This window comes from Panthera leo, chromosome A1, assembly GCF_018350215.1.
Source record: "Panthera leo isolate Ple1 chromosome A1, P.leo_Ple1_pat1.1, whole genome shotgun sequence".
Lineage (NCBI taxonomy): Eukaryota > Metazoa > Chordata > Mammalia > Carnivora > Felidae > Panthera > Panthera leo.
The window spans coordinates 197,884,374-197,906,906 of record NC_056679.1 but is presented as its reverse complement, the minus strand read 5'-3'; the positions used below and the strand labels follow the sequence as shown (position 1 = coordinate 197,906,906).

The 22,533-nt window shown below is 40.5% G+C and overlaps 2 protein-coding genes across 4 annotated transcripts in view; one reads left to right on the top strand and one right to left on the bottom strand.

Moving 5' to 3' along the window:
• Positions 1 to 16,253, bottom strand: part of ESM1 (endothelial cell specific molecule 1) — a 47,379-nt gene extending 31,126 nt beyond the window's left edge. For all 3 annotated transcript variants that reach the window (XM_042949947.1, XM_042949938.1, XM_042949958.1), the window contains exon 1: positions 15,963 to 16,253. The gene's annotated coding sequence lies outside the window, so the exon portion shown is untranslated. The remainder of the gene's footprint in view (positions 1 to 15,962) is intronic.
• On the top strand, positions 1,951 to 12,823 carry GZMK (granzyme K). Its single transcript, XM_042949927.1, has 5 exons — positions 1,951 to 2,633; positions 2,994 to 3,141; positions 9,534 to 9,684; positions 10,463 to 10,732; positions 12,203 to 12,823. The coding sequence occupies exons 1-5, from the start codon at positions 2,573 to 2,575 to the stop codon at positions 12,374 to 12,376; spliced, it is 804 nt and encodes a 267-aa protein (XP_042805861.1). The 5' UTR covers positions 1,951 to 2,572; the 3' UTR covers positions 12,377 to 12,823.
• Positions 16,254 to 22,533: the final 6,280 nt, after the last annotated feature.

Sequence of the window (22,533 nt, the reverse complement as noted above, 5' to 3'; positions counted from 1 at the left end):
CCAGTCCCGCGCTGAGCATCACCTCACGCTCTCTCAGCCCAGCACAGCTGCTGCAAAAGCCATCCAAAGCAAACACGGCTCTCCCCACAGCAGACTCAACAGAACAAAACCAACACCCAGAAATGAATTGGATCACCAAGCTCATCATGTTACACAGCTCACTGTTCTCAAATCCAGGATCCTGAATATAATAACAAATGATACTATTAACCGGTGCCTTGGTCCAAAAGCCAAAAGTGAATAACTCATTACTATGAACCAAATTGATTCTCAGAAGTTTCCAGGTCAGCTACAAGAAAGAGTTAGGAGACTGGTCCTCCAGACTGAACTAAATCTCACCCATGTCAAATTGCAAGGTATATGGCTAAATCCTTTCCCCCTCTGCACAGCCAGCTTGCCGCTTAGCACTCCTGAACCCCAGAGACTTCTCAAAGCAGGGCAGGCATGTGATCAGGTTGAAAGCAATGTGGAGCCTGGGACTGGCACATAAGGGTATAAGAACTGACGCAGCCACCTGCTAACTCGGTCATCTCCAGCAGGTCTTTATCCACAAAACAAGACTGACGGCCACCTCCCTGGAAATTCAGTTGAAAATGCCCTGTCATTTGCAAAGACCTATGTGGATGTGAGTCCTCACTCCACAGAAACAATCAGCCCACAGATGTTTTTCACCATGCCCCTGACCCCTCCAGAAATGAAGTTCTGTCTTTTACACAGTTCTTTTCCTCCTCAGAGTTCAAACCACTTCCGGGTGTCACACATTATTTTCTTTATGTTCCCAACATCACTGGGACACAGTAGGGGGCTGGCATCATCAGGTCCACTTTACAGTTTGGAAAAGTGGCTTGTGAGGGATCTAAGGCACATCAGCGGTGATAAAGACGACTCGAAAATTCATAGGGACATTTGGCTGGAATTAACAAGTTTGGTTTATTACGTGGCTTTTCTTGATCTGACTCCTCCTTGTCTCACCCGTGGGACTCTGCAACAGGAAATCGCTGCTCTGAACTGGTTTTGTTAATTCTGCTGATTTCACACTCAGAAGACCTTCACCAGTGCTGCACCCTTGTGAAGTGAAAACAGGACCTTTTTCAAAGGCTGTGCTCTGGCAATGTATTTGTTAACAAACAAGGTATTTCAGGTCAGGCAAATGATTTGGTCCCAGTTGCATGCTGTGTGACCTTAGATCAATTACTTAACATCCCTGAGCCTGTTTCTTCAGTTGTAATGTGAGTATAATTGACCTGCCTTCCTCACAGACATAAGAACTGAAAAGATATCAGTGATCATGTAAAGAGAACTTTGGAAATAATTTAAGACACTTCACTTATATTTTTGAAGTATAAGGTATAATATACAATTATAAAATTGTTTATTATTTTTCCCACTGTCTTATGCTAAAAAACAACAGTTTGGTAGGACTCTCTTGCAATCTACCAAGCATAATAGCTCTAGATTTCAATTCTCCTTGATGACAAAAATAGAGGATAAGACGCATGTTATCTTAGAGAAAAGAAAATAAGGTCTGTTAATTCAAGGTAAATTTTGGTCGGTATCTCTGGATTGGGGTTTCAGTGCCTGATTTACCTGTTTGTACTCATCTTATAAAATGTATGCTCTTGATTAGCATGAATCACAAACAGAATCTTGAGGAATATGAAGTCTAATAGCTTTGCTAGTGATGAGAAAGTACCATAGAAAGGCTGTAATACAGTATCATCTGTTCCCGGGGAGAACGACAAAATGTGGTCTTTCATTTTGAAAAGATATTATTATCAAGGCCCTGGAAAACCGTATGATAATTTTCAATTAAAAATGAGTAAAGGAGTTTGGGATGAGCACTGGGTGTTGTATGGAAACCAATTTGGCAATAAATTTCATATATTAAAAAAATTTTTTTTTAAATGGGTAAAGGAAAGACTCCAAATTACAAATATGTTGCTAATGTTCCTTTCTAATACATGATGAAATCTCCCCCCCCCAAAATGTAACTAAAGTTAACCCAGATTTAGTCAAATTTAAAGTAAACGGCATGACTACTAATAAGTTTGCTACAAAATATATGGTTTTCTCTGGATGGTGTTCAGGTTTCAACCAAGCCTTATTGCAATGCAATCATGCTCCGTGCAAAGTTCCATGTCTCTCTACGTAATACATCTATGTCCAAATGAAAAATGGTGAGAAACCAAATACGATAGGCACCATTTTCTGCCAGGAAAATAGTAAGTATTGATTTAGAGCAATAAACACCTTGGGACTTTGTCTGCGACTTCATTAAGCTCTTGGATATTTATTATTCTTTCACCTTTTATAACATGAGTACTCAGATATCGAAGATGTTACAGGAAATGAGATCCTTATTGCATAACACATCAAAAAAGTGTTAACAGCTTGGATCCGATCTCCTCAAACAGATGTACACTTTCACACATAGGTGTGAAAAAACCTTACTTCTGGAACACTTGTGGTGAGACAGTTAAAACTTTCAAAATCACTCAGTCTTCAGAATCTTCTTTCCTTTGCCAGTGCAGTCAGGATATTTCACCTGTGCTTCTTAAATCAAGGCTTTGAAATGATGGAGTTTTACTTTTCTCTAATTTTCCTAACAGCTGGCGTTTCTATGACTCCAGAGTGTAAGTATCTCCTATACTTACCACATCTGAGCGTTAAATGAATTTCTAAGTGATTGTGTTGTTACTTATAAATGAAATGATTTCTCACAACCATGTCTATCCCTCTAAACTGTACGATTAAATTCTTCTATTGATTATATCATTGTTAAATTACATATGATTAAACCATTATATTATTAGATATTATTAAATGTGTTTTACAATTGTTTACCAGTGAAATTATAATAACTTTTAGGTGACTGTAGGGTTGTTGGGTTTTTTTCATCCTTGAAATGGTATATTTACTGTCAAAAGAAGAATGACGTGAAACAATCTGCTAGATCTCTCATGTTGATTGAATCTTTGGGTTTTCTTCCGTAGGTTTCGGCATGGAGATTATCGGAGGGAGAGAAGTGTCACCACATTCCAGGCCATTCATGGCTTCCATCCAGTACAGAGGCCACCATGTCTGCGGTGGAGTGCTGATCCACCCACAGTGGGTGCTTTCGGCAGCCCACTGCCGCTCCCGGTGAGTCCCTGCTCTGGGCTTTCGTGTTCTACCTCGACTGGCCAAAAGAGAAGCTCCCCTGTCCCGGGAGACAATTTTGTTTTGGAGCATTCTAAATGTGATGAGCACAGAAACGTTTGATGAATACACATGTGATATCAAAGGGTATTCATGACAGTTCTGTTCATATATACGTACATATTTTTTAGTTGAAGTAGAGTTGACATACAATATTAAAGGAGTTTCAGATGTACAACACAGTGATGCAAAAATTAAATATATTCTGAGAGGCTCAACATGATTAAGTGAATTACAATATTACTGACTCTGTTCCCTGTGCTGTATTCATCATCCCCGTGACTTATGAATCCCCCTCACCCATTTTGTCCAGCCCCCCCTCCACTTCCCTCTGGCAGCCACCATTTTGTTCGCCACATTTTTGTGTCTGTTTCTCTCTTTTTTGTTGTTATTGTTTATTTGTTCACTGTTTTTGGTTCTGTTTTTTACATTCCACATGTAGGTGAAATCATAAGGTATTAGTCCTTCTCTGGCTTCTTTCTCCTAGCATAATACCCTCTAAGTCCATCCATGTTGTGCCATGTGAATGGCAAGATTCTGATCTACCCTTAGCTTCTGTGATCACTGACCAACTGGTGGAGTTCACTTAGCCTCTTGCACACCCAAGTTCTCTGCCCTGAGTTTTCCTTTTCAGGGAGAGCTGGGCCACCTTTCCCAGGCAAGCCATTGGACAAATCCATGTCCTCCGTGTAATGCCAGGGAAGACAGCAACAGTAGTAGTTGGAGAGTGGCATTCCAGAACTTTTCAGACAACTTGAGTTTGCACCTTCCCTTTCCCGTTTTACAAAAGGGCAATAATAATAACAGTACCTACTTTGTGGGGTTTTGAGGATTAAATAGTATCTATTTAAATATTTTAGTATGCTGGGGCGCCTGGGTGGCTCAGTTAAGTGTCCGACTTCAGCTCAGGTCACGATCTCACGGTCCGTGAGTTCGAGCCCCGCGTCGGGCTCTGTGCTGTCAGTTGGAAGCTTGGAGCCTGCTTCGGATTCTGTGTCTCCCTCTCTCTCTGCCCCTCCCCCACTCACGCTCTGTCTCTCTCTATCAAAAAATGAATAAACGTTAAAAAAAAACTTTAAATATTTTGGTCTGCTTAGCACAGAGTAAGTACGAATAAATTACAGCTGTTATTGTTATGTGTACAAGAAGCCTGCTTTGTTAAATGGATTTTTAGACCCCTTATGTTAACTCCTCTGCATCACCTTCCACCCCAGAGGCCTGAGGCCCATAGTTTGGGAATCACAGCTGGAAAGGGACAACAGACTTCCCAGTTAAAAACAGAAAAGTTACAGCTGATTTGCACAAGGAGAGAAAGAGTTATTTTTTCTGGAATACTTAGTACAAAGCTTTTCCGAAGACAGATCATAACCTCTCATACTACGTTTTGGTCTGTGATTCTCTTACGTCAGCTAAAAAAAAGTCCAACACTCTTCTTGGGGTGCTGTAACCTTTGCAAAAAGAAAAGCAATGGAAAACCAATTTGCTGTTTGCTGCTGTTTTGTTTACTTGTTTGGTTTGGGGAGAGGGTGTTTTTTGTTTGTTTTTTATTTGTTTTTGTTGTTGTTTGTATGTTTCTTCCTTATGTTTCTTGCCCACATAAGCCAAGAAGAGATGGGGACTTCTTTCCTGATGAACATTAGAGTGCTTCACTTAAGAATCTCTTGGCCACAATGGTTTGCTCTCCAGGCGACAGAACAACTGAATTGACTTGCCCCCCCTTTTAATAAGACTAGACACAAATTAGGAATTTTGAAGCCTGTGGAAAGTGAGGACTTCTGTTTTATTTCTAAATAGCAAGCCACTGATTTCCAATTTAAAATGGCTACCTCATTCAAATGAGGGTTTGCTGTCATAGAATTCACCCTTATGTCCCTATTCAGAGCATGTGTGCCCCCCGGGGACCAGCTAGGCAGAGGGTGACTACCAATAAATGTTCATCCAATTCAAAATATGCACATCTTCAAATATTCTTATGGTACACATTCAAGCAGACTCTAACCTACCCAGACACAGAGCTTGACTTATTATAAACGCTTAACAAAGGCTGGATAGAAGGAAGGAGAGAAATTGGAGGACTTTTTTTTTTTTCTAAGCCAAAAACACAGTGTGTGAAGTCCTTCACAAGCCATAAAGTGCTATCCAAAAAGTGAATAATAGTATTAATTTGAATTTAAAATTTTGTCAAATGAACTTAACTCAGTAGGAGTGGGTCCTCAAACTGACAAATTGGGGAAAAGAGGTCTTGGAATTAAATTAAAAAAAAAAAGGACAGAAAGAAAGAAAAACCAACTCTTGCTAAATACCATTTTCAATGGCCAGAGTTTAAAGAACTCCAGAATATGTGGATCAGATTTCCTGTACAGGACACTTGGGTGTAAAAATGTAGGCGGATTGATGCTTAGAAAAATATTAAGCTTTATGAAATCCAAAATATTTATGAAATAGTTTAATGGTGGCTTCCCACAAATGTACTCCCAAGCATCCTGGGGGAATAGCTTACTAATTCCAGGCCCCTCTTTCAGCAAAACTGTGAAGGAGGCCAAATCTGGGGTGCCCCCATCTCACTAGCCGTTCCCCACTGCGTCTCTTGGCCCCTCCACTAGTTGCCATGCCAACTATAAAAGCAAACCAGTAAAAAGGCTTTTGTCTAATCTTATTTTCAGTCTTTCGATTTATCAGAAGCAAAATTCTCACCAACTCTTGTCCACTGTCTTCCTGAATCCCCTCTTATGCCTTCCCTCAGGGAGCACCCCTCCTCTCACCTGCTTGGGCTGTAATTAGATGACCGCCGCCCCCCTCCCCGCCCCCCCCCCCCCCCCCCCCCCCCCCCCCCCCCCGCCCCTTCCACATGGCCTCATCCCACCTCAGACAACTCGGGGCATCCAGAGTAAATGGTGAGGATTCAGACCCCAGACTCAAACCAGCTGAACTTCAGTCCCACCTGCATTGCATCCTAGAGCCTCCCCTTAATGTCTGTGGGACTTTCTCAAGTTTGTTAATTTACCTGCGTCTCAGTCTTCTCATCTGAAAAGTGGGGATAATTGTAATACCTCCCTCACAGGACTGCTGTGAGGTTTAAATGAGGGAAAATATGTAAAACGCTTAGCACAAAACCTGACACACCACAATAACCTAGTAAATGGCATATAATGTCATTACGTTATTATCTGTACTTTCCATGGTAGTCACTGAGGCACAAGTCCGATGATCCAGTCGTGTTGAGGATGGGACTGTAATAACCCCTCTCTGACAACCAGGTAATTCCCTCCTCTCTTAGACTAAAGAGACCTCCAGGAAATAAGGACCCTGTCTTTGTCTGCCCTGGAGGAGTGTCTAAGCAGAAACATGGCTCAGTGCCAAGGCAAATGGCAGAGGAAACAAGAGTCTCGAAGGGGCTTGGCATGGGGCTTACAGAGGTGTCATGGAAAGAGCACTGGACTTGAAATCACGAAAGCTGGGTTTGAGTCCTGCTTTCCCTACTTACCATGTGTGTCACCCTTGGCCAAAGAACCCTTTTACCAGTGAGGACTATACAGCACATCAACTTGAGCAATACTGAGAAGGGTAGAAGGGTTATATTTAGGCCCAATAGTGAGGGTGTTTCAGTAGAAGCCTGGATGTCAGGAAAAGACTGCAAACAATATTTTTGTTCCTGTTCTGCATGTAGTTCTGTTCCAGGTAAGTCCAGGGTGGGACTCAGAAAGCTGTATTATGTTTTAAACACTCCAAGGGCACCTGGGTGACTCAGTCAGTTAAGTGTCCATCTCTTGATTTTGGCTCAAGTCATGATCTCATGGTTTGAGCCCCGTGTCAAGCTCTGCATTGTCAGCATGGAACCTGCTTGGGATTCTCTCTCACTCTCTCTCACTCTGTCTTCCCTCTTCCTCTCTCTCTCTCTCTCAAAATAAATAAACTTTAAAAAATTAAAAAACTATAAACACACATCTCCATATGATTCTGAAGCAGGTGGTCCAAGAAAAACCCTACAACAAACAAATGAATGAAAAATGCCGGTATCATGACTTCTTTTCTGTGTGAATTCAGACGTGGGTTTAGCTAAGGAGGGGGAACCTAGAACTCAGGTAATTCCAGGTATTCTGTGGGAAGAAAAATTGACCTTTGTAGTATAGATTACAGATGAAGTGTACCCGGAAATGGGAAGTCAGAGAGCGTTCGTGGTCTGCTTGGGTTGTTTTTGATATTAACATGTCCCAGTGGAAATGAAAATAATCAGAACATTTCAAAGGCATTAACTCATCAAGGAAATTGGTAAAAGATGAGGAAGATCAGAAAAATTTTCGGCATCCATCCCCTAATCAAAATTCATCTTCCACACCCTGCATTTGAACCTCACAGCCTTCCTTGTGTTAGTTATTTATGCATGTATCCATCTTTTCTGTTAAAGCAGTAGTCCCGGGGCTTTGGTGTCATTTTCTACCCTCCCCACCCCCACCCCCAAAGTTTGGATTTAATGAGTATGTTGAATTTGAGTTTGAATCAATCCTAGGAAATCTGATCCACATCCTTTGAGAAATTTCATCCCCATCCTGATTTTGCAATAGGAAAACTTTTCAACAAATAGAGCTGAAATTCCCCAAATAAACCAAAATAAACTCTTTTGGTAGAAACTGAACAGTGATCATTCCCAGCAGCCACAGTCCCACCATATTCAAACCTACCCTACCATAGTCATGAGCTTATTCTTCAAAGCTGAAACAACACTTTCTTCCTTTTCCTATATGTTTTTGTATTTTTAAAAAATTCTTATTAATCTTTATTAATCTGTAGGTATGGGAATGTGTGTTTTTTTTACTTTTAATTAAAGTATAGTTGACATGCAATATTACATTAGTTTCAGATGTATAACATAGAGATTCGACAATTACGTGCACAATGAAATGGTCACTGTAAGTGTAATTACCATCTGTTACCAAAGGTATTACAATATTTTTGACTATATTCCCTATGCTGTACTTTTCATCCCCTTGAGTTATTTTATAACTGAAAGTTTGTACCTCTTAATTTCTTTCACCTATTTTGCCCATCCCTCCCCCCACTTCTCCCCTCTGACAACCACCAGTTTTTTCTCTGTATCTATAAATCTGTTTCTGTTTGTTTGTTCGTTTGTTTTGTTTTTTAGATTCCACATACAAGCAAAAACCATTTGTCTTTCTCTGTCTGACTCATGTGGGTATGGATGTTTTTATTGTAATCTGTCTTGATCCCTTTTTCAAGTGACAATGAAATAGTTATATGTAAACAAATGTCCTTTCATAACCTTCCTTCCTTCCTAAAGGATTTGAAGTGGCTTCCTAAAGGCACACGTTAAAATGGGATTTTTTTACAGTATGCCAAAAGCCCCAAGGTTTTGTCAAGATCTTAAAAAAAATTGTTTCTATTTTCATAACTAGATGTAAATGTAATTTTGTCCAACATGCAGTAAATCAAATCAATTGTGGCACTATTGAAACAATGGTCCTAGAACTGTGTGCGACCAGGGGTAAAACAAAACAAAACAAAACAAAATAAAACTATTATTTCTTTATCTGACTCACCTGTTTATATCTTCTAAATCTCCAGAATGGAATTTTCAATGTCTACCAACCTTACAGTGTCTTTATTTCAAATTAGCAATTATTTTTCACCTTGAGGAACATTTTCCTTTCTTGTCCAAATACCCTTTCTAATTGAAGGGACAGAACATAGCTTATCTGACAGCCATGTAATGGATCTTATTCTCCAAATGGCCCTGAAATGAGGTCTAGATATACAAGATTAGCAAATGCAGAGTTGAGTTTTTACCTTTTAGTTATTAAAACACTTAACGTTGGGAAGATGAGAAAGTTCTGGAGATTGATGGTAGTGAGAAATGAACAACAATGTAAGTGTATTTCATGCTACAGAACGGTACGCTTCAAAATGGTTTAAAGTTTATGTTTATGTATATTTTACCTTAATTAAAAAAATTAACATTGATGGATATAAATTTCAACCCACCACTCAAGAAATAGAATGTATTTCTACATAAATTAACATAATTTTGTTGTAAACTTGATCTCAGTCAGTTAGAACTTCATTCCTTTTCCCCACAGTAGGGTATAAGTTCTGATATCCTTTTCCAATACTATGGAATTTTGAATTGGGGTGAGTCTGAGAGCAGATCTTTGGCCTTTGATATTGTCCATTCATGCTTGGCTCCACAAAGACCTCTGTCACTCCACCTAATCCTAGATGTGTTACCTTGGAGATGGTCCTTGTTCCCTGTCCACCATTTTTACCCCCCATTGGGGTATTTGGTACTTATTCTGTTCCTTCTATTCTCTGCTTTTTTTTAGGAATCACAAAGGCCAGTTTTTCAAAGTGATTTTAGGAGCACACTCTCTCTCAAAGAATGAGGCCTCCAAACAAATGTTTGATATTAAAAAATTCATACCATTCTCAAGACCTACATCGTATCGTAAATCAAATGATATTATGCTAATTCAGGTATGTAGTATTGCCTTCCTTCAATTTCTCCAGCATTCTTATATAGCATAACATATTTCAGTTGTTAAGTTGTCAATCAAAAGCATCTTGTTAGCATCATCCCCACGTCTGAGGTAACTGTGACATATTCTATAAAGGCCCATTCTACTCTATATACAGCCTTAAAAGAAACAAGAATTGATCACAAATGCATGAGGGCTGTGTTTATACAAGGAAAAGCAGTCATGATGCTCACACATGTGGGAAGGGAACATCCCAGCAAGCCCAAGGATCCCCACTGAAAGCTTTTTTCCCAAATGCTTTTATCATTAGCAAATGAAAAATACAAGTCCTTTATACAACTGAGCCAACCAAGTGAATTCAGGGACACAGAAGTGAGTTATATCTTAGTCTAGACCATACTTAGTCTAGTCCAAACTCAGTCTAGACCATACTCAAGGGTCTTATCCAGCGGAAACAGCCCAGCCCTCAAAGTCATGACCTGTGGATGTTATTCCACAGAAACCCATCCAATGCAGAGCAAAGGCCAGTTTGCTTAAGACTGGGCAAAAATTCCTGCTCTGTGTAAGCTCCCTCCCCAAGCCTCATTGAGCTCTACAGGGAATGGGGAGCATTTCAGAAAAGCAACAGGCACAAATACAGCTGCAGGCTACCACCAAAGTAGATTCAAGAAGAGGGATGCCTTCCTAGACCAAAGGGACCACACATACATCGCTTAGACTAATAGCAGAATACTACTGGGAACGAATGATTATTTATTCTCTTTTCAATCTGTCAGCTTCACACGGCTGCAACACTCAACCAACATGTTCAGCTGCTGCACCCAAGCTCCATAAATGATATTAGACCTGGAACAAAATGCCAGGTTACTGGCTGGGGAGCCACCGACCCAGAATTTTTAAGGATCTCTGATACCCTGCGTGAAGTCACCGTTACTGTCATAAGTCGAAAACTTTGCAACAGCCCAAGTTATTACAACCACAGCCCTGTTATAACTAAAGGCATGATATGTGCAGGAGATGACAGAGGCCACAAAGATTCCTGCCAGGTAAGAGACTATCAGGCAAACAGGCATCTCAGAGTGCTGTGTTGTGTGCAATCAAAGGCTCCATTTGCTCCTCAGCCCAGAGGGGAGGTAAGGAGAACACAAAATCACAACTCCAGAAAGTTCCTCTCCATTTCTCCACTGAGTTCTCTGTTCTTTCTCATCCTCCCATGTGAATGAGTCATAAGAACTTCCCCAAGACATAAGCACCCTCCAAATATTTGTTAATCAGGGGGTGCCTGGGTGGTTCAGTCGATTAAGTGTCTAACTCTTGACCTCAGCTCAGGTCATCTTGATCTCAGGGTTGTGAGTTCAAGCCCCACATTGGGCTCCACACTGAGTGGGAAGCCTACTTAAGAAAGAATAAATAAATAAATACATACATACATACATACATACATAATACATACATACATAAATACATAAATACATACATAAATTTGTTAATCAGGATAACAGACTGCATCTGAAATATATAGTATGTGTTTCTTCAATAATGTTGATAAATTGACCAAAAGGAACCATAGTTATACTTTTCAGAATCTTTGGTTTCCTGAGGCAGTAAAACAAACAAACAAACAAAAAAAAAAACCCAAAACCAAAAAAACCACAGGTATTCGTGTTTACAAGTGACAAATGGTGCAGATGAATTTCTGATCTTTAAGACATTAGAATACACTATTCGCATCATGCTGTATTAAGTATTATCAAGGGGAGGGTATAATGATTTCAGAGACCACGTGTATCTGAAGTGCCCCAACACTGTCACCCCCCTACACCTTTATTGTCATGGCTGACTAGAGCACAACATGCTGTAATTTGCAATGTGAGTGGCAGCAGAGGCAAAGGTCGCTTTCCAGATTTGAAAGCCCCCTCTTATCATTCTGTCACTTTCCTTGACAGATTTTAGTTACATGTTTAACCGAGTCCTCTGGAATCAGTTCATTGAGCAAGTCTTCGCGAAGTGTTGTGTACGTGTAGGGCATTACGTTCAATTACGCGAGAATGCAAAAAGGGAAAAAATTAAGATAGAGTCCCTGACACCAATATATTTGCTACAATATATTTCTCTTTTCTGCCTGTTCCTATAGCAATTTGATTTCAGATCCAGGAGCACCAACATGAAATTTACAGTTTGAAACATTTCTCTCATTTCAGTGGGTTATTTTAAACTTTGCACTTATTCCTTAAGGATTAAAGTTCTATAGTCACGGATCACCAAAGGTTGTTTTTATATGTAGTCCTAGACAGAGACGTGGGCAGAGAGAGAGACAGACAGACAGGCAGACAGATGGACAGAATCATTGTCCTGGCCAGAAACAGAGACAACCCACACTAAGAAAGGGCTGTATCGGCCCTCTTTCAGGATACGATGAAACCAAGGGCCCATGTAAAAATCCTTTGAATAATCAATAATTGGTGGTAGAAAAAGTTCAACAGCTTCTTACCAAGTATCTATTTTCTTCTTTCCAGGGTGACTCGGGTGGCCCCTTGGTTTGCAAAGGTGCCTTCCATGCTTTAGTCTCTGGAGGTCATCAATGTGGCCGTCCCAAGAAGCCTGGAATCTACACCCTAATAACCCAGAAATACCAGGCTTGGATTAAAAGCAAGCTTGCCCCATCTCATGCAAACTATGACCACGAGTGATTTTCTTGGATCCACCAACTGGCTTGTTTTGTTTTCATAAGATGTTCTAGAGGCCACTTTGTCTTCATATGTAGTTGGATGTCGTTTAAGTGGAACTCAGTCAGGGACCACTCCTGCCCCCTTAGGACAGATTTTGTCAAGGAATCAAGTTCTTTTCCACATCTATAACTGCTGTATTTTTACCATGCTGATTTCATTCTGAATAAAAGTTAGAAGATTATGGCGTTTTCTTTTTATGGAAATGAGGTCTGGCAAACGATATACCCCCCACTCCACTCACACTCTCACAAAGGGCAAAAGGTGATTAAGCAAGGCCTTAGCCAGGCTCCACCTTCAGCCAAGTTTATGCTGTGATTTCTGCCGTGATTTTATCCTAAGCTGCATTTTTAAAATAAGCACCAGTGGGACGCCTGGGTGGCTCAGTTGGTTAAGCATCCGACTCTTGATTTTGGCTCAGGTCATGGTCTCATGGTTTGTGGGCTTGAGCCCCACCTCAGGCTCGGTGCTGACAGCATGGAGCCTGTTTGGTATTCTCTCTTTCTCAAAATAAACAAGTAAACTTAAATAAAATAAAATAAAATAAAATAAAATAAAATAAAATAAAATAAAATAAAGTAAAATAAAATAAAAAAAGAAACAGTAAGTGCAAACACTCCAACTCAAGTTAAGAAAGAATCATCAAGGTCTATAAATATTATTATTTACTGATGTCACTTTGTTCCAAAGAGGGTTTAAGGCAATGTGTAAAAATACCTGCAATAAAACAAAATATGAAACTAAAAATATTTTCCTGAAAAAATGAAAAGTAGAAATGTTATGTGATCCAGAAGTTCCACTTCTGGGTATTTATCTGAATAAAATGAAAACACTAACTTGAGAGGAAATATCTGCATTGAAGCATCATTTATAATGACGAAGATATGGAAAGAAGTTAAGTGTTCATTGATGGAAGAACAGATAAAGAAATTATATATATACATATTATATATATAATATATATAATATATATATATATAATATTCAACCATAAAAAAGAATGAAATTTTTCCATTTGTGACAACATGGATGGGCCTTGAGGACATTATGCTAAGTGAAATAAGTCGGACAAAGACAAATACTATATGATCTCTCTTCTATGCAGAATCTTCTCACTTATAGGGAACAGATTGGAGATTGCCAGAGGTGGGGAGTTGGGGGGAGGAGAAATGGGTGAAGGGGATAAAAAGGTAAAAAAAGAATTTTTTAAATTATAAACAAAGAAATAATTTGGTAAAGAAACCGAGGCAAAGGGGAAATGAGAGCTTTGAAGAATGATGAAGACAGGGGTGTTAATACCCAAAGGGCCACAATTTTCTTCCCACCCTGTTGCTCAAAGGAGCCATATTTGCCTTTATGCTTCACATCAGTCGATGCAAAAAGAGGAACACAATCAGTTATATGAATTACGATATCCAGGAAATAAAAATAAACTTATCTGCCCAGAAGTAGGACCACTGGGGCTGGCACAGAGCCTGGAGAGAACTTGGGGTGATCTGTGTCGAAGGACCTTGTGTCAGGGTTCCTGCATCCTTCTCAGCTGCATCAGATCCCTTGTGAAGATACTTTTGTAACACACATTGCCCCAATCCCTCGCTCAGAAATTCAGATTTAATAGGCTTGAGGTGGGCCTGAAAGTCTGCACTGTTGAAAAGCAATTCAATTGATTCTGATAAAAGAACAATTCTGAAAGCCACTGATAAAGCCACCCTTAAAAACATCTAATAGAAAAGGACAATAAGTGTCTTAGGATTGTTTTTTATGAATCCTACAGTGTGAACTGAGAACTGAAGACCAGAGGGCAACTCAGTAAGGGCACCCAAGGGTCTCACTGTCCTTGACCGTGACTGTCCCCTGATTCGTGATTAGAGTTCTGACAATTTCTAATTTGGTGGTGGAGGATGGGGGAGTCATTCAGGCTTCTCTGTCAACAGTCAGAAACCAAAGAGTCAATCTCAGCCTCCATATTTCATTTGGGTTCCGGAGGATAAAGAGTGCTCATTTCTAGGTGCCACCATTGGGTTTTCTTACATTCACATAAAGGTGGATGCTTTTATTTGTTTTGTTGTTGTTGTTGTTTGTGTCATGGTTCTTAGAAATCAGTCACCAAGATTACTCTACTAGAAATACTCAGACGAGCAGATGCACTGGGTTAAAAAGGAACCTAATTAAAATTATAGCACCACTTTGAAAGTAAGTAGTAAATAGGTTCTTTCGGTATTCCATTTTGTGTCATTTTGATTCATTAACAATATACTGATTTTGACCCATAAATCCCAGACTATATTTCCTAAGAGAAGAAAGAGGGGAAATTGCAGATTCTGGAGTCACCATCAGGGGCATCTGGGTGGCTCAGTCATTTGAGCATCCGTCTTTTGATTTTGGCCCAGGTCATGGTCTCACAACTGATGAGACAGAGCCCCACATCCGGCTCTGCACTGACAGCAAGGAGACTGATTGCCATTCTCTCTCTCCCTCTCTGCTCCTCCCCCTGCTGTCTCTCTCTCTCTCAAAATAAATAAATAAGCATTTTTTTAGAAGGTATTATACATTTCATCTAAATTCCAAATCTATGGAATATACAGTTGCTAGTCTCTTTAATCTAGCCAAAGGACTACTGAGATGCCCTCTGATTACAGTTGGTGAGTATCCTGAAAACTTTCACTAAAACCTGAGACTTGTTTTGATTTTAGACTCCATGCTGTTCCCATCCAATAGTCAAACCAGATAAGACCGCCAGAGAGGAAGCTTCTGTCAACAGCTATGGTACATCTGGTGACTCTTTGACTGGAAGATCAACAGTTTATTTTGACGAGTACTGATGATGGAGCCCACAATTGAAAAGTATCCCTCATCCTCCCAGGGAAGTAGTATTTTATGAAACATACCAAAATCTTCCCAAACTAGACTAAAAGTATATAGTGTTTTAGTTTGGGGGGTGCCTGGGTGGCTCAGTCGGTAAACCTCCGACTTCCGCTCAGGTCATGATCTCTCAGTTCGTGAGTTTGAGCCCTGCGTCGGGCTCTGTGCTGACAGCTCAGAGCCTGGAGCCTGCTTCGGATTCTGTGTCTCCCTCTCTCTCTGCTCCTCCCCCACTCACACGCTGTCTCTCTCTCAAAAATAAATACAAGCATTAAAAAAAATTATAGTGTTTTAGTTTGGGTCTTCGAGAGATTATTTGAGTCCCTCTACGACCTCTAAGAAAAGCTGAGAGCCAAAAGGAGGTAAATACCTAGATTTTAAAAACTGCTCAAAGATTGTAGGGGAACATGCCTGGCTGCTGTCATTCTAAATGATCCCACTGTTTCCCTTCTTTGCGACTGTGGACGGATCACATTTGCCTTCTCCACAGATACTGAAAAGAGCTTCGTGCTTCACTTTACGTCCAACCATTTTTAACACAACGTGACAGCCCTAAAAGCAATTAGGACCAATATAATGCAAGAACTAAACGGATACGCATTCAGGTGAGTGACTAAACCAATCCAGAACCAGGTAGCAGAATTAGTCCTACTGTCTGACCCTCTGCATGTAATAAATCTCCACTTACCCTGAAATGATAGGAAGAGAAGTGCTTCAAACTTGATTACTTCAGAAAGGTGTCTCATTAAAGGAGAGCTGTTCTCAGTCTGCCAGACACTCTCTTCCTCTTGATTAAGCTCTCTGTTTGGGACAGGGAGCACATGTGATGGAGAAAGGAGAGAGCTCCACCTGTCTTAGGGTAATGCTTCTAGATCTCTCCAAAGCTTACCCTTTCACAGGATTACTGAGGCACACCTGCACAGCCATTCGTATGTCATCTTGGGAGTTATTTGAGCACCAAATGCACTCTGACTGCACATTTGGGTTCTTTGTATCTTGAGTGACTCAGCCCTGCTTTTAAGGTTTCACACATTGCCTTCCTGTTTACTAACGTTAACTTCTTCAGTCTCTTTTGCTGAGTCACATCGGTCAGCTCCAGAATGGCACGCTCTCCTCATCACCTTTTATTCCCTACCGCGAAAAGATCATGTTCATTTTCTGGTTTTGACGGTACACGTCTATGTAACAGCCTACTCGAGGTTTACCCTGAGGCTTGTCTTGAGAACTTAGAAGTAAGTAGAAGGAAATTGTCCTCTGAGAGTTAAAATTTAAACTCCCTGTATATATGGGATCAAAGCAGAGACCCACAAGATCACCCCGAAGAGATGGTGAGGTTCCCAAGCCTGCAAGACTGCCGTTTGAAGGTCAAAAATTCTTAAGATTAGCAGCCCAGGCTGAAGGGGAGGAGGGCAGCTGTGGATACCGGGAAAAGGAGGCAACACAGGCAGTGGACCAACCAGAAATGATGAGAAAGGGAAGGAGGGACCAGCAAGACCATTTTCACTGTAGCCCAATTCCACTGAGCATTCAGCTGACTTACCTGGTCTTTTCCTAATCCCACGCTCACCAAGCAAACCTCTGTGACTGTTTTTCTCCCTGTAACAGGCATTTCTTATTGCATATAAATAAACATTTTGCTATCTGTGATAATATTTTTTTAACCTCTAAATTAAGGGTATTTGAACTTCTCTTTACGAGTCAAATTCACTCTTGGGGCACCTGGGTGGCTCAGTCGGTTGAGCTTCTGACTTCGGCTCAGGTCATGAGCTCGCAGTTCACGAGTTCAAGCCCCGCATCCGGCTCTGTGTTGACAGCTCAGAACCTGGAGCCTGCTTCAGATTCTGTCTCTCTCTCTCTCTCTCTCTCTCTCTCTCTCTGCCTCTCCCCTGCTCATGCTCTGTCTTTCTCTGTCTCTCAAAAATAAATAAAAACATTTTAAAAAATGTTTTTTTAATGTTTATTCACTTGTTGAGACAGAGACAATATGTGAGCAGGGCAGGGGCAGAGAGAGAGGGAGACACAGGATCCGAAGCAGGCTCCAGGCTCTGAGCCGTCAGCACAGAGCCTGATGCGGGGCTTGGACTCACGAACCGTGAGATCATGACCTGAGCCAAAGTCGGATGCTTAACCGACCGAGCCATCCAGGCGCCCCTCCACCCCCCCAAAAAAATCTTTTTAAAGAGTCAAATTCACTCTCATTGTGCCAAGTCTCAAGTCTCAATCCCCACAATAATGGAGACCAAACCCTGAACTTTGGTAAATTCACCAAGGTAATGAATATTAACTACCCCATGAGACTTTTCAACAGATCAATAGCCTGCCTTTCCCCTAGAGAGGACTCTGCGCATCCCTGCTCTGGCCTCAGGCATGAAATGTGCTCACACTTGGGGTATCTCTGTATACATGATCCCATTAGTACCCTGATTATCCAATAACTCTGAGAAAAAATGATGTTTTGTTTTAGCTGTGTTCTGTCTAGTTCTTCTTGTAGCAGAGGCTGCTGGTTTGCTACCCATCAGCCCTCTCCTCTCTTCTCTGGTAACAAAACTCAAATTTTATTTGGAGTCACACATGTACACAGAATGAAAATGGTGTTTTCCAGCCTCTCTCACTGCTAGAAGCGGTCAAAGAGATGTAAGTGAAAATCATTGGATGGGGGCTTCCAGGAATTTCCTTTAAAGAGAGCTGATTCGGCAGGAAGGAGTGACCTTTCCCCCTTCCTTCCTCCTACTGCCTGGATTGCAAATGTGGTCGCCAGGACGCCAGCAGCAATGCTGGAACCACGAGGCAAACTTGAATCGAAACCAAGTGTTTATGATGGTGAAGCAGAAAGGAGGAGGAGCCTTTATGTCAATCCTGTACTCTTTACCTGAAGACTTCTTTTACATGAAAGATCATAAACACTTAGGTTTAATCCACCATTACTTGGAGCTTTCTGTTAAATATGTCCCCACTCAATCCTAATAGATAAAACCAGAAACCTAAAATTTCCTGATGCATGCTCCAAACAATGACGAGCATGTTTCCTTACGCCCCTGTGTCCGAATCCTAAATCTCAAATGGCTTTAGCTTTCAACCGTGTCCTATTTAAACAAGAATTGATTCAGAAAAGTAACTTTTCAATGTTAGAATCAATAAATCATTTCTCCCTCGCTGTTCCATCATGTGGCTTAACGTGGAGGAAATGCCCTGGCTTACTCGAGAAGATATTTTTATCTTAACCACACAGTGCTGCATGGCAAACATTCTTGTTCCTATTATACAAATAATGGATGGCACTCGGTACTCTGTAAGGCCATTTTCTCCTTGTGGGTATAATTTGTGAGTGGATCTGGCAGAGCTGTTTTTCGTGAAGTTCCATGAAAATTATGTTTTCTGGCATTTGAGGTTTTTGTTTGTTTTATTATTTCACAATCGTTTGAAATAATATAGCAGTTTTTTTTTTCATCCAAGCTACAAAAATAACTCCATTAGAAGATAGTGGGATATAGTAATACCCTGAATATTAATAATGTTGTAGAAAAGCAAAGCAGGCCCACATGTGGTCAGACCAGCCCACTGTGCAGAGCGACTGTGTTAACAACCAATCGATATAGACTCCTGAATCCTCACCATTGAGCATTCATTCACTCATTCACTCAACAAACGCTTAACTGAGTCCTCTGTGTATAGGGCTCTGTGCTGGTCGCTGGAGATACCAAAGGGAAAAGACACAACTCTTGCCCTGCAGAAACTCATAGCCTAGTGAGCAAACGTGGACACACAAATAAACAAATATACCATGCTCCAAAAATTATTACAAAGGTGACATACAGAAAATAGTGATAATGGAGAGAATGTCAAAACAACTACACTATGATCCGAAAAATTGTTATAATTGAGACATGAGCATAAGAACAGAAAGCTCGTGTGAGTCATTCAGAATTCCTACAGGACAGACAGTTCATTCTGTCATTCTGGGTCTATACATTTAAAGCCTGATTCTCTTGTAGTTGTTTCTTTTTTTTTTTTTTTTTAATGTTTATTTATTTTTGAGAGAGAGGGAGAGGGAGAAAGAGAGAGAAAGTGTCCCAGTGTAAGCAGGGGAGAGGAAGAGAGAGAGGGAAACACAGAATCCAAAGCAGACTCTGGGCTCTGAGCTGTCAGCACAGAGCCAGACACGGGGCTCGAACTCACGAACCGTGAGATCATGACTTGAGCTGAAGTTGGACTCTTAACTGACTGAGCGACCCAGACTCCCCAGTGATTCTCTTGTAGTTTTGTCAACAATTTCCCAAGGCAGAGGGAGGGAAAGATCTAAACTACCAGATTTGTATCACCCACCTCTAATCCAGATAAAAGAAAACAGCTATGGCAATTGCTGTAGTGAAGCCATGTCAGTGAAGGTAAATACATTGACTCTTGTTAAGAACTCTCTCTCTCTCTGTGAGCTAATCCCCCCAGAGAGACATCCAAAGCTAAGCAATATGTGCAGATATCTCTCAGGAGGAAATGTTCCATTTCTCTTAGCATGATGATTCAGTTTGTCCTGTGAATCAGGAATAGTTATTAATCTGCCTTTTTAGACGCTTCAGAGACCAGGAAACAGAAGAATTTGTGAACCCTAACTTGACATGGGAATCTAGGACAGACTCAGCCCAAACTTTGCCTTGCCTGTAGCGTCTGTTCTCTTAATTAAAAAAATAAAAAATAAAAAGTAAAAGGCATTTCAACAAAATATTAAAACAGAAGTTGACTACTCTGTTGATTTCCACAGGCCACCACCGTGCTTTGCCAAGTGAGGGATGGGCACAACTCATTGTGTGATCTAATCACTTCAGCCTGCACAGGTCAGGGTCTGTTGAACTCAGCTATCTTTACACAAGGACTCCATTCTCTTTCGAAGTGTCCTTACCTTTATATCTGTGTAGTTTATATTATATATCTCAAATTAATTTCCTGAGTTTTAATTGGGAAAAATATATTTCAAAAAATATTTTAGATGGAAACAGTATAATTATAGAGATCTTACTAGAATTTATGCCATAGAATTCACTATATCGTTGGTTCCGTGAGAGCTGGGGCCCATGTCTGCGTTGATCACTACCATAGCCAGAACTTAGCATAAGACCTCACTTGTGGTGGCTGTTTAAGAAACATTTGTAAGTAGCTTGATAAGTGGGTGGGTGAATGGATGGGTGAACGGAAAAGTTATTATACTGATGAACAATTCATTGAAAAAAAATAAATTATGAATTAATAAATCTCTACTTCTGGAACCATTTAAGAATGTAATGATAATATGCTTGAAATCACTTTTACAACTTCTTCGTTAAGGCAAGGGGTAAGATGATGTTGGATGTAAAGTAGGTAACCCAAAAAGTCCCTGATTATTTGATAATTCTTAGAGCTCCATGGTGAAAAAATCCACAATATAAACATTGAGTACTATTATTTATTTGAAAGTTTCAATGAGCCATCCTTTATTTAAGACTTGGTAAGCATTGTCATTGTTTTGCAAGAAGGGGAAAAGGGTTACAAAATAATTAGTATGTCTGGTCTGAAAGAGACTGTTTTCAGAGTTCCTTGTTTTTGCTTTGTCATCATTGTCTAAATACTACAGTAGTTTAGTCAGATTTCAGTAATACTGAATTTAAGTGGCAATTTATTATGTTAATTTTCTTAAAGTACTTGTTCTCTTCAATTCATTGTATGCTTAAAAGATTTAGAAATGTTAATATTTTCTAATTCTGTAGTGTGAGGGAGCAAGAGTTTCCTGTCCCCTCCAAAGTCATTCCAGCCAAAGCATCAAAAATACATGAGTCAGTTAAGCAGGAGAAAATAAAATGTAATAGTGTAAGAACAGGGAATCCACACAGACGTGAAAATGCCAAAGACAGCGAGGCAAAATAAGGTGTCTATGTCATTCTGAGTTAAGGAAAAGGGGGTAGGGGTCTGGGACTTCCAAGGGAATGAGTGCAATTCACAGGAAGATGAAAAAAAGTAAATGTTTGGTAAACAAATATTTGCTGAGCCACTCAGAAACCATAGGACATGGAGGACTTTGATCAAACAGGTCTTGCCAGATTCTTCCGTGTCTACCGTACATAACTATAGTTATCTATGGTGAGAGTCCTCTTCTTGCAATAGGTTCTCTATCTAACCTCTTTAGGCAGCTGAGGTGGGGAGAGGAGATGTAAGGAGCTTTTCTTAAATCTACTGGGTTTCCATTGCTTTTTAACTCAAAATAATATTTGTGCCAAAGAGGCCATCTTTGGATGGCCTGCCCTTGGCCCCTACAGTATAAAAACCGTGCTTTATTTAGTTTTAATTTTTTTTAATTTACATTCAAATTAGTTAGCATATAGTGCAACAATGATTTCAGGAGTAGATTCTTTAGTGCCCCTTACCCATTTAGCCCACCCCCTTCCCACAACCCCTCCCGTAAATCTCAGTTTGTTCTCCATATTTATGAGTCTCTTCTGTTTTGTCCCCCTCCCTGTGTTTATATTAGTTTTGTTTCCCCTTCCCTTATGTTCATCTGTTTTTTCTCTTAAAGTCCTCATATGAGTGAAGTCATATGATTTTGGTCTTTCTCTGACTAATTTCACTTAGCATCATACCCTCCAGTTCCATCCATGTAGTTGCAAATGGCAAGATTTCTGAGTAATTGATTGCTCAGTAATACTCCATTGTATACATATACCACATCTTCTTTATCCATTCATCCATCGATGGACATTTGGGCTCTTTCCATACTTTGGCTATTGTTGATAGTGCTGCTATAAACATGGGGGTGCACATGTCCCTTTGAAACAGCACACCTGTATCCCGTGGATAAATGCCTAGTAGTGCAATTGCTGGGTCATAGGGTAGTTCTATTTTTAGTTTTTTGAGGAACTTCCATACTGTTTTCCAGAGTGGCTGCACCAGCTTGCATTCCCATAAAAATTATACTTTAAAAAAATTTTTTTTAATGTTGATTTATTTTTGAGAGAGACAGAGACAGAATGCAAGTGGGCTAGGGGCAGAGAGAGAGGGAGACACAGAATCCAAAGCAGGCTCCGGGTTCTGAGCTGTCAGCACAGAGCCCGACGCGGGGCTCGAACTCATGAGCTGTGAGATCATGGCCTGAGCCGAAGTCGGACGCTCAACCGACTGAGCCACCCAGACACCCCATAAAAACTGTACTTTTAAAGGAGGCTGATGAACGTAGTGAGGTCACTGTAATACCGTCTGGGTCAGCAAGGCTGAGGGTGGATACAACCTGCAAATCTGGT